This window comes from Brachycentrus maculatus, unplaced genomic scaffold (genome assembly GCF_059751285.1).
Source record: "Brachycentrus maculatus isolate JH-2025_06_01 unplaced genomic scaffold, ASM5975128v1 h1tg000227l, whole genome shotgun sequence".
NCBI lineage: Eukaryota > Metazoa > Arthropoda > Insecta > Trichoptera > Brachycentridae > Brachycentrus > Brachycentrus maculatus.
Window position 1 is genome coordinate 499,582 of NW_028280978.1, and position 12,919 is coordinate 512,500.

At 30.3% G+C, this 12,919-nt stretch overlaps 1 protein-coding gene and 1 long non-coding RNA gene across 2 annotated transcripts in view; both read left to right on the forward strand.

Moving 5' to 3' along the window:
• Positions 1-558: 558 nt before the first annotated feature.
• On the forward strand, positions 559-4,947 carry LOC148306758 (uncharacterized). Its single transcript, XM_088264488.1, has 5 exons — positions 559-913; positions 2,002-2,253; positions 3,016-3,148; positions 3,321-3,478; positions 4,627-4,947. The coding sequence occupies exons 1-5, from the start codon at positions 797-799 to the stop codon at positions 4,861-4,863; spliced, it is 897 nt and encodes a 298-aa protein (XP_088120614.1). The 5' UTR covers positions 559-796; the 3' UTR covers positions 4,864-4,947.
• A 4,296-nt stretch (positions 4,948-9,243) lies between these two features.
• The window catches only part of LOC148306759 (uncharacterized), a 6,933-nt gene continuing 3,257 nt past the window's right edge, over positions 9,244-12,919 (forward strand). Inside the window, exons 1-3 of the long non-coding RNA XR_015837957.1 lie at positions 9,244-11,091; positions 11,821-12,206; positions 12,281-12,919. The exon at positions 12,281-12,919 is cut by the window's right edge and continues 3,257 nt beyond it. This is a non-coding gene — a long non-coding RNA (uncharacterized LOC148306759). The remainder of the gene's footprint in view (positions 11,092-11,820; positions 12,207-12,280) is intronic.

Here is a 12,919-nt window from a genome sequence, read left to right on the forward strand (position 1 = left end):
TTGGTGATAATCCCTAATAATTATGATTATAATAGTGGAGACTTAAAAAATCCCTAATAATATTTTTCCAACTATTCTTTCTAATCTATCATTGACAAGCAGTTAAGAATTTAATAATATCGTAGTCTAATAATATATTCAGCAATATGTCTGTATATGTTCGGCAATGATCTCAAATAACCGGAATACGTCAACAAGTTTCTGGATACCAAAATATCGGGATAAAGCATATCTCGTAGTTGGTACATACTACATATGTACCTACCTAATAATAAATTTCTGCAATAATTATAGACAACGTGAAATCGAATCATTTAAATTATTTTTATTTGCGTGCCATCTAGCGGTAACGGGGTCTACTATTATTTCTAAAGTAAATCAAATAGTCCTGGTCTTCTCATTACAGAATCGAAACACTTTCTATATTGCGCATGACATCAAACATGCATCACACACAATACCGTAAAAAATGAAAAGCGCTATTTATACGTCAACAAAATTAAATGCATAGATGTCTCTAGTGCATGATCTGCTCACGATAATACTAGAAATATTTTTACTACAATTTCTATCTTTTTCCGATCTGTCAGTTTGTTTTTGGTTTATTTCGTATTTCAATGCGAATGTGCCGCAGTTTCTTTCAACTCACAAATTAATGACTGATATTGTTAGTAAAAGTATAGCACTTTAAAAATATTTTAAAGTAATTAAGGCACAATCTTTATTTTTATTGATTGATTAGAGCCGAGGTCGAGAAGTTATTTGAGATTACAGTGAAGAAACGACAGCCGTCGATATGTCCATCGCAATTTCAGTGAGTGCATCCGATGAAGACAAGCATACAAACGATGTTGTAGCGTTGGCTTATTACGCTGGCAAAGTATACAGCGGAGCGGACGACGGTAAAATTAAAGTAAGCATGTAGTCTCTAGGTTAATTGATATGTAATATGTATATATATACGTCGGAATTTCCTGAATGTACTAACAAATTCAAATTCCGTTACGCAAATTTTCAACGACACTTTTATTTTAAATTGGTGCTGCTAAGTTCTTCAAATTCTCATGGAACTTCATACAGTTTTTCAAAATAATAATGATTGTCTTATTTCTTGCCCAGCAAAATATTTTCTATGAAGAAATTATAATATTTTATCCAAGTTTTTTTCTTCAAAAATTAAAATCTAACATTGAATAATTAACTATAAATCAATAATTACGCTTCAGCGCAAGTCCAATTGATATCGAGTCAATGCGGTGAAAATGTTTTTTGTTTTATTTAGTCAATGATAGTCAAACCCAGGACTCTGTCCATGGAAATCACGCATGCTGACCATAACTCTATGGAGGCATACAGTATTATCAGTCTTCTTCTTCATCTTCATGAGCCCTCTGAACTCCACTGCTAGATATAGGCCTCTTCCCCTTCTTACCATTTCCTCCGGTCAGTTTTTACCCCCCACAGCGACCATGTCGTCAGACCATCTCTTTTGGGGTCTTTCGACACCTCTTGTTCTCCCAAAGTCTCCATTGTAAATTTCTTGGGGTCTGTGCAAACTATGGGATACTGTGCATGCAAAAATAACAAGCTAATCATTCAATTATGAATGAAGGAAGATTAATCGACATAAGTTTATTTAAGGTGACCATTTTTTTCAAAGCAAAAACCAGTACACATGTTTACCCAACGCACATGTATTTTTAAGAGAGGGGAGGGGTTATTTGGCAGATGATCTTTTGGGGTGATTTAATTTTGTTGATCAGTTGATCTTTAAAATAAACTCACATTTTGCAAAGCCTTTTATGTATCTATGATTAAAACAATCTTGTCAATTGATGATGAAACATTTTTTATCATAGAAGGCATATGAAGATAAATAACTTGATTTTTGTTAATTTTGTAAGTAATTTAGTTTACTACTTAGTTTTTTTTTATATTTTGCTTATTTAGTTTACTGCTAAGTTTCATTCTTCAGAATGTTTAATGTTAAGTTTATTTTAGATCTGGGATGAAGATTTGAAACTAATCCAAGAAATCGCCGCTCACCCCGTGAATGTGTACAGCCTGGCTGTAGCTCCCCCCGCCGGCGAGGGTGAGTCCCCAACCCTCTACTCCTCGTCCAACGATGGAACCATCAAGGCGTGGTGTGCCGAAACTGGAAAGTTTAAAAAGGATCTGATCAATTATGAAAATGAAGTACAAGTTCTGTTTGTAAATGGAGGGACACTATATGCTGGAGATGATAAAGGAAGTGTGAGTTTTATCTTAATTCATTATAAAATAAAAATATCATTAGTTCGTACTAATTTTTTGTTTATTTATTTTTTTTACATTTCACAATATATTAAAATTCGAGTACAAAACAATGTAAAATATTTTTAAAAAAAGATCCCACAAAGGCATGGCCTGGTGTGTACACATTATATTTTAGGTTATAATAAAGGGCACTGGCAAGAATACAATAGATATTATCAGATATAAAATTAGATTAAAAGTGCTAATATAAACTACAAATATTTGATTTTAACAAAAAATCTAAAAGATGAAAATGAAAAAAGTTAGCAAATATGTACTGTATGAGATATACATTTAAAAGAAGAAGATACATAGAACTGTTTTTTTAATAAATAATTTAAGCGAAATTTTAAATCGAAACAAGCTTAGGTAATTAATGTCTAACATATAGTCTTTGTGGAATGAATCAAACAGTTTTGGAGCTATGAAAAATTAGTGTATTTGCGTGAGTCTGGATTTGCAAAAAGGAATTTCTAGTAAATTATTCATTCTTTGGCTAGATCTATTAATATTTTTAGGAAATAAATGTTGGCACACGAAAACGTATTTTAGACACTGTTGGCAATAGATTTCTCATAGCTCCAAAAGAAAATTTTAATTAAGATTTATCTTTTTGGTTGGCTGGAAGATATTGCTTTTTAGCAATAAGCCCGCCAATGTACTTATTTCTTTTCTGTACATTAAGTTTAAATAAATAAAAAAAATAATTTAACTTTTCAGGTGGGAGTTTTTGTTAACGATAAACTGAAATTGATATACAATTTACTTGAGGAAATCAAAGATCTGGTTGTACAAGATAATTTAATGTACACAGTACGAGATCTAGATCTGGTCATTACTGAATTTATGTCAGGTAATTATTTCATTTTAATTATTTTTAATATCCTGATAACCTTAACAATTTTTCTCATCAAGCATATCGGATGATGGGGGATAATGTTCTTGTATTTGGTTAAACAATAGTTTTATATTATTAGGTCTATATTTTAACTTGTGTCTTAAGAGATTATATTAAATTATTTCAGAAGAGAGCACGAGATATATGACCCGACAGACATTAATAGGAAAATCACCCATCACTTTAGCAGGAGATAAACTGTGCTTTGCTAGTCGTTGTGGTATGAAAATACTATGTCACCACAACAATAAAGATGATAAGTTCAAGTTATTGTGCGAAGTAGACGTAAGTACATCAATATTATCTTTTAATAAGAAAAAATAACTATGAATATAAATTTTACTGAATTTTATTCTTATCAAAAAACTACTTGATAACTACGTGTCATAAAATTAGTCATTGGTTCTGGGTTCGATTATTGGTAAAGTCCAAGGATTAAACCCAGGACCTCATCATGTACAAGGTCCTAGGTTCAATTCTTTGGGAAATCAAAATAAATATTAATTTTAATATTTGTTTCAAATTACTCTATATTAGCACCGGAAATGCAGGACTATCGCAACTGTGATTATTGATCAAATTTACACTGCATCAATCTGTTGCAGTGCTTTATGCAATATTGGGTATGGATAAAGATCTGTAGTAACACATAAAAGATTACGCTTTATAATAATTTGGGAAGATGTACTGAAATACCTCTGGAAGATGAAGTAAAATGCCTTATGTATTTTTTCATTTTCTAATGTTTTATTTTTTGAATTTGCATGACCTGCTAAAAGTTCGATCTTTCAATGAAAATTCCATACATGAACACATTTGGCATGTCCTCACTTCTATGGTCACTATGGTTAAGGCCACCTTTATGGTGGTTAACTGGTTAAATTTATCATATTATGTAGTTAACCAGCTCAGTGCTTTTGCGCCAATAAAAAACAAAATGAAGGCAACCTCACTTGTTATGTTTATTTTTTTATATACCATCAATAAAACAATTAAAATCATCTACTTGCCTTTTATAATCCTACGACTACGATTGGTTCCGATAAACAGGTTGTCACAAGCTTTTCTTAAAATTGTAAAAGAGAAACATCTGTTTTTTACCACTTGAGTTTATTTTATCATAACGACTAGTTTCGGAAGCTATGCTTCCATCTTCAGGTCTAAATATAGACTGAAATAAATAAATATATCAGTTTATGTTTAGACCCGACGATGGAAGCATAACTTCCGAAACTGGTCGTTATAATAAAATAAACTCAAGTGGTAAAAAGCAAATATTTTTCTTTTACAATTTCATCATCTCTTACCACAAAGTGAATGCCGAAACAATAAATAAAATAACTTTTCTTAATACTGAAATTGAACAACATTTAAGAATTCTACTGTTAATGTGATTTAAATGTGTTTCTATGATCTTTTTTTATATATTCCAGGCGCACAATATGATCATAAACTCCTTAGCTTCGCAGAAGAGATCAGACGGAACTGTTGTTTTATACAGCGGAGCCTGGGACAAGATTGTGAAAATCTGGACCATAGATGAAAGTGGAAAACTGGACCTGAAGGGTTCTGTGGACTTTGGGAAGTGTGTCAACAAAATATGCGTCGGAAAAGAAGGTCAAGCATTTATCGCTGGAAATGATGGCTCTCTTTGTCGTATTGATGTATGAAAGCTAGTAATATTACGTCTGTATATAATTTTATTTTTATTTTTATATGTATTTGATTTTATAAATTAATTTTTTAATTTGACGTTTACTCAACATTTTATTATTTACCCGACTTCCAAATAAATATGTACATATTAGCTTCCATTTTTCATTGAAAAGCTCTTGTGTTTAATTTTTTTTTTGTATTACTGTTAATTTATTATTATTGTAATTTGTTTTATGTTAAAATGTTTTAAAAACTTACATTTAGACATTCTAAGAAAGGTATATATTTTGATACCTTTATGATATTTCATACACCGGCTATAAATTTACATAAAAATAGACTTATAAGCCATTCAGCTGTTATCACTTACACGTGACAGCGTGCAACCAATTTAATCTAGGTATTTTTCTTCAATCAAGTGAGATTCTAGATAAAAATATTTAATGATGCTTTCTCCACTTAGGAAGCTAGCAAAAACTTAGGTTAGCAATAATTCTACCTTTAAATATTTAAAATTTACTTAGTGAAACTTAGTTGTTGAGTCATCAGAAACACCGAGATCAAATGATTGCGACGTTATTCTCATCTCATTGGCGTCCGAAACAATGTTGTTTGGTTAAACCAGTAAAAAATCTTTAACATTTTTGCTAAAGTTGGCGTCAACACCACTTTCAACGGATCAAGCTAGTAAGTTAATATGTTTATATGGGCAGCCTTAGTAACAGAGATTGCATGTTTTCCGAAATTGGATCCACAGTCTTTGGGTAAGGCTCTTATAACTAGAGACAGAAAAAATCACAGTTAAAAAAAAATATAATGCAAATATGATGTCGCTTTAATCTAGTTTCACTAATATTATAAAATATTGAATCTCTCTTCATACATTATTTCATGATTATGTATACGTACGCAAGGCGATAGGAACCAGATATGAGTAGTATGGATTGTGATCTTCACTTTATACAAGTGACACGATGTAAAAGTTTTTCTAGGAAAAAAATTGACCAGTCTATTTTCATAATATTTAAATAACAATTAGGAAAACAGGGTTTTGAGCTCATATTTGGTTTCCTGTCCAAAACAGTATACATTCTGGTAGGCGTACAAAAGCATATATGTTTTGAGATTAACACTAAGTATTTTCAAGCAATGTTACGGTCTATAACACTTGTGATAGTAAAAAGCCATCAAATAAGAAAAAAAGTATTACCGAGCACTTATTATGTACAAACGAATTTCTGTAATTATTTTGAATAAATTTATTCAAAAGGCAATTTTATAATACGAGTAAGTACTATAGAATTATCACTTTAACTTATTTTGGAAACATTATTTTTGTAAATAAGGGATTCATATATCGCTCACTCCTTTCAAGAACGTCATAAATAAAAAATTGTCAATTTTCAGTTGTGCATGCTTTCGGAATGCCAAGAAAATGTACTATATCCCAGCAAAAGCGGCTTATTTTTAACTTAATATTTACCCGCTACAGGGCAGAAAGTGTTGTTTTTCCATTTTGACAAAAAGGTATTGTTTGATTATTTTTTAAAATATACTAAATATTTTTCAAATGGAGAAAAAACCTTCAGGTTTTACCTAAAAAAATCTGTTGCACAGTAAAAAGTTCAATAAGTGGCTTGACATTTATTTTTAATACATTGTGTTATATTTTTAAACTTTAAAAACGTTCTGAAAAATCAAGTTTTTTTATTTATGACGTTCTTAAGTGAGCGATATATTCCTTGCAAAAAAATCTTCTCCCTCATTATATTTAAGATCTGGGTTGTTTATTTGACATTAATAGAAATCTTTTCTGGACATTTTAATAAACATATGATCTGATTTGTACAATTCGATAAATTTAGATTCATAATTTAATGGCAAAATGGTCCGTTTTCAATTATTTTTCTTTTGACTAGTCAATTTCTAATATTATCCTTTATCTTATCAAAAGAGCACATCCTTATGCGCTAAACAGGTGATTATTTTTACTGGTTCGTTGGAAACTGAGTTTGTTTTGATTGTATGGTTTTCAAACTAAACCTTTTCTCTGTGGTTGTAAAGACGGAATGTAAAAATACGCGAAGTTGAACGCCATACATTTTTCTGCCTGCTGTTTTATACAATTTAGTTGTTTCATGTGATTATTGTTAAAAATTAATTGAATACTCTGAAGATTTTCCAGTGATATCTCACCAATTCCCTTGGAAATATTCATAAAATACTAAATAAAAAATCAAATATTCTACCAACTAGGAGATTCACCAATAGTTCACATTTTTGTCAACATAAGACACACACTTGATTTGTTGTTTTAATGGATTTGTGGATATAACAAGATTAAATTTGTGTGAAAAGATTCATATAACATGATTTTATACCTACAATTATTTATATTAATTTCTGATTCATATAATTTATATTACCTTGTGAATCTAAAGTTAATTCAAGTCTAATTTCAAGACAAATCCATAATTTATTATGGTGCGGACTGTTTTTTTTTGTTATTTTGTTTATACAACATTATTTATTTATCACAGAAAATTATTTTCAGTGGGAAAAAATATTTGGATGTTGGGTAACATATTGATAAAATTTTGCAATTTATGTATTGAAATAAAACACTTTTACCATTTTTTTAAACAGCCTCGCATATAGTGGCTGCATGCCTTAGCCAAAGTCGCGGAGAAAATGTTTAGTTAAAAAAATTACCACCCATAACATTTTTGCATGTGACATGTGGTCTTTTGTGCTATGTATATTTACTTATCTACATATATCGTGAGAAGTAATTAAAATCAATTATATAGTTTGAGGAAAATGCTGGTAAAAACATCTATCTTTAAGATGATAATAATATTGTGCCTGGGAATACAATACTCTGCCTTTTGCTAATACATGTATTTTAATCAATAATTTTGTCATTGTAAAATTTTTTAATGATTATTTTTGCATAATATTTATATATTTTACATTAAAATTTACCCTTTGATATGTAGAATACCTTATTCATTATACAATTTCATATTTTTTTTATTTCTTCAATACTTATTAAGTATTGTGTGCCATTTTTGCTAAAGTAGGACAGCTCCATTGGCGATTGTATTACTTACATATTTTCAAATTCGGTGCTAAACTCATTGAGGTCTGCTCTAATTGTATTATGAATATGCAATTTACTAATAAATCATAAATTCTTTGTTAGGATTTGTTATTATTTATGTAAATTTTATACCAAAGATATAATTACAATATTATTTCTTCTGAAAATTGTGTTATTTTTTATACCTTCTCCTTTTTACAGGCATCCTTATTTTTTTTTACAAATGCTGTTTTTACTGGATACTTATGCAATTAAAATACAATTTTTAAAAGAAGCAATCCGGGTATTTTACCCATCACGGTGGATTCATTAAGTGGGTTTTATTTATTATTTATTTGTGTTATCAAAATCATTCACACTTATTGGGATTTATTCCTCTTGCAGTAGCATTTGTTAGTCGATTTAGTATAAGGTTGCATACATTTAGTAACTGCGTATCATAACTCTGGCCGTGAAATTTTTGTCTCGCTGAATGAGGAATCTAAAAATAAATTTATTGCATAAATGGTACAGTGTTTATGAATTATCTAACACATTTTACATCTGAATTATTTATATTGTAATCGCGGTATTTCTGACAAAGTACCCAAAAATCCTGATGGCCAAAGGGTTAATATTTGATACTGAAGTGCCGGGCTGATCACCTTTCCTTTGTGTATTTAACAATTAAGATAACACTGCTTATTTTTTATACATTTCCCTATGCATCATTGGGTCCGGATAAGGGATAGAGAGAGTATGGTGTTTGTTACCTAGAGATCACTCAAAAAGTTCTTAGTCTTTTGAGAAATCTAATGCTGGTCACTCACGACGAGGAAAATAGTAGATTTTGTTACATTTTCTCTGGTTTTGTAACGTTCAAGTACGAATTTTGGAAAGACGAAAGATTTCACTGCCAACCTGGCGATGTGACGCGAAATCGAATACCTACAGCGCCATCATTAGTATATGATATTTGTATATAAGCCAGGGGGGGTCGACTCGTAAACGTCAGATTGTTCAAAAAACGACCAGAAATGACGAGACACGCTAATACATTAACAAAAACACCAAAACGGGAACGAAAAATACGAGATACCAACAAGTTGTTCAAACGAAAAATACGAGATACCAACAAGTTGTTCAAATATTTGAAATAAATATGGACTAACTATGGCTATAGACAATTATGGATAGAAAAATAGAAATCCGTAGGTGCCTACCTATTGCAGCATCGATTATATTGATATTTTTGTTTTATTATGTTGCTGGTAATTATTCTTTTATCTTCTTATTGTTGGTTGCAGTTTTATTGCGGGCAATTAAAATTAGAACCGATTTCGATTCGAGATTTGCTCTACTTCCTTACATACATCTGCTTTTATTAATCTTTATTTTCAATTTTTATACGTATCATAATTTTTATTTTCAGTGCCTTCAAACAACTTGGATTATCCATTTTGACCTGCCGGAATTGAATCTGCATTTGCTTTTTTATAATTTTTTAATAGTGCATTATTATTTTCAGTGCCTTCAAACATATATAATGGGTTATAAATGTATTGTTCCTGGCTGCCCTTCAAGGAGAAATTATTCAATAAAATTTTTTAGTGTTCCTAAAGGTAAGGGTGAGTTATGGTATAGGATAATGTTCCCATATTTGACGGATATTAATAACTTTTTGAATATAAAAGATCCTCGAATTTGCTCTAATCACTTCAATGTCAGTGACGTTGCACGTAATCGTTTAAAAAAAGGGGCTCTTCCTAATCATAATCTGCCTTTGCCTTTAAGTTTTTTCAGCAATATTATTGATATCCCTTGTTCAAGTGAGTCAATTTCACCCATTTATTCCTTGGATGTGTGCAGCAATTCTAAATTTATAAATAATCAATTAGATAATGTTAATAATCATACTTTCTCCACAGGTGATAAAGAAAACAGGGTTCCTACAGTGGGCTCTCTTAAAAAGAATGTTCTTCCTACTCCGTCAGGTTCTGTTCTTCCTACTCCGTCAGGTTCTGTTCTTCCTACTCCGTCAGGTTCTGTTCTTCCTACTCCGTCAAGTTCTGTTCTTCCTACTCCGTCAGGTTCTGTTCTTCTACCAAATACATCCACTGATACTGATCACGAAAGAATAAAAATATTAGAGTCAATTATTCAAAATCTAAGTAAAGATTTTAAAAAAATTCTAAAAGAAAATAAATCCTTAAAAAAAAAAGTTGACACTAGAAGTACTCCCACTCTTTATTTTAAAAAAGTTTTGTCAAAAATGCGTCAATTTCCCAAAACATTTATCGCTGCACAATTAAGACTAATCAATTCACATCCTAAAGGTAGAAGATACACATTTAAAGAAAAGATAATGGCACTTTCTATAGCTAAGCTCAGTAACAAAACATATAAATTTTTGAGAACAGAGTTTAACCTACCTTGCAAATCCACTCTACAACCCATTTTATCAAATATTGATTTATCTTCCGGTATCAATCCCATAATTATAGATCATTTAAAAAAGACTTCGAGGAAACTGGATGAACATTCTAGACAATGTGTTTTATTATTTGATGAGATGGCTATTCAGACACATGTGAGTTATAACCCTTCAAATGATGTCATTGATGGATTCGAGAACAGTGGGATGGGGAGGCGCACAGATAATGTAGCTGATCATGTTCTGGTATTTATGCTAAGGGTTATAAAGCACAATTGGAAAATACCTGTTGCTTTTTACTTTGTGAAAAATTCTACTCAACATATTTTACTAAAAACTATTATAAAAGAAATAATTAATGAAATAAATAAAACTGGTTTCATCATAAGAGCCACTGTAAGTGATCAGGGATCTTCCAATGTGTCTGCAATTAATTCTTTAATTTCAGATACGCGAGCAGATATACTTCGAGTTTCTCCAGGAGCGCATCCAGAAAATTATAAATATTGTGTAAGTGGTATAAATATTTATCATATTTTTGATCCACCCCACTTGTTGAAATGTTTCAGGAATAATTTTTTGGCCAAAAATATCCTATGCGATGGAAAGAGAGCTGAATGGAAGCATATTGATGCACTATATAAGATTGACGGAGCCGGGGGAACTGTGAGACACACCAAACTGACAGAACGCCATATAAACCCAAAGGGGAAAGAAAAAATGAAGGTAAAGTAAATAATAAATAGTATTATTATTTTTATTCAACCCTTATGGATAAAACTTAAAAACAGACCTAAAAATTCAAATATTTCCTGCTGCAATAATGAGAATGGTAATAAAGGAGATCACCGCAGACAGTTTCCTTTATGAATTTTGCAAAATACAGTTTTATATGTCCCAATGTGTTTATTACTGCCTCTGGTCTAAAATTTGTCTATTTATATAAATGTCGGTATTTTCCCTCTTCAGCTATTTCCAGCCTCTTTCAATAATGAGATATGAGTGCTAACATGGTGGCCTTCAATATCCATAATATTGTGTTAAGAGTTCAATATGAAAAACTCAATATAATATAATTGATCTTAGTTGTGAATGAAATTACTATAGATTATGTATGTAAATTGAACAATTCATAAATAAAATAGTGCCCATTCACATGTATTTTTAAAATATATTTTTTAGCATCTATTGACATCTATGATTTTTTTCCAACATTAATTGCTATTGTTTATTATATTCTCATGTCTGATTGTAATTATCTTTTTATTGTTTAGTTTTTCTTAAAGAGTATGTTATAATGAAAGAAATTTTTTATTCAAATACCGCAGTCAACTTTATAAAAATTATATCTACTTTTTTAATGATGCGTATTTATGATAGTGAGTTTTATTTATGATGTATGTAGTAGTGATTTCAGGTAATGTTTACGTTAATGAATAACATTTAAAATTTCAGGTGAAATATGCTGCACAAGTATTCAGCCGTTCTGTAGGATCTACATTGCAGCTTTTATTAAATGCTAGAAGATTAGAACAAAACTCTTCGCATAATAATTTTCCTCTACCCGACACTGCACAATTTTCTATGGAAATAATTTTTTTCATGAATTCCTTATTTGATAGTTTGAATTCTTTTGGATATAAACATAAAGGATTAAAAAATGCTATATCTCGTAACTCTGAACATCTCACCTTCTGGACAGAAGCTGTAAAAATATTACAATCATGGGAATTTGATGGCAATACTGTAAAAGAGCGCAGACCGATAACAATGCATAATTTTCAAGTGACCATCAATTCAATGAGAGCAATTTGGGAAGATCTGCATAAAATGGGATTTAAGTAAGTGAACCATATTGACTTACTTTTATAAAAAAGTTAAAATTATTTTTGGTACTGAATTTTTTTTTCTTCAGATTTATAAATTTAAGGAGGCTAAATAAAGACCCCTTAGAAAATTTCTTCGGCCAAATTCGAGCACATGGAGGACAGAATTTGCGGCCATCGTGTTACCAGTTTATAAGTGCGTTTAAGACTCTATTATTAAATAGCATGACAACAGGTAAATCAATAGGGAATTGTGAAAGTGATAGTGACAATATGATGAACATGTATAGTTTTTTAAAAAGTATGTATAAAAAATCACAGGATTTGTCTACTATGGAGCCTTCTATGGATCTGTCTCTAGAATTAAATAATGAAATTGCAAGCGCAGAGCATTTACAAAATATTACTATTAATAGTGTTGATTTTTTTGAAAAAAATACAGGTTCTTATTTTGCAGGCTTTATATGTAGACAAATCTTGACAAAATTAAATGTATGTAATTTATGTAAGGAAAATTTACTAAGCGAAAATATTAATTTAGATGAGCACAGTTTAATAAAAAGTCTACAATATTCAGAAACAGGGGGATTGTTATATCCAAGTAGTGATTTTTTAAATAGTTTTCTTATTACACATAAATTAGTTTACCAAGCTATTGTTGACCTATGTTATAGTGATAAAATTAGTAAAAAAATAATTAGACAGATAAAATTATGTATCGATTTTAA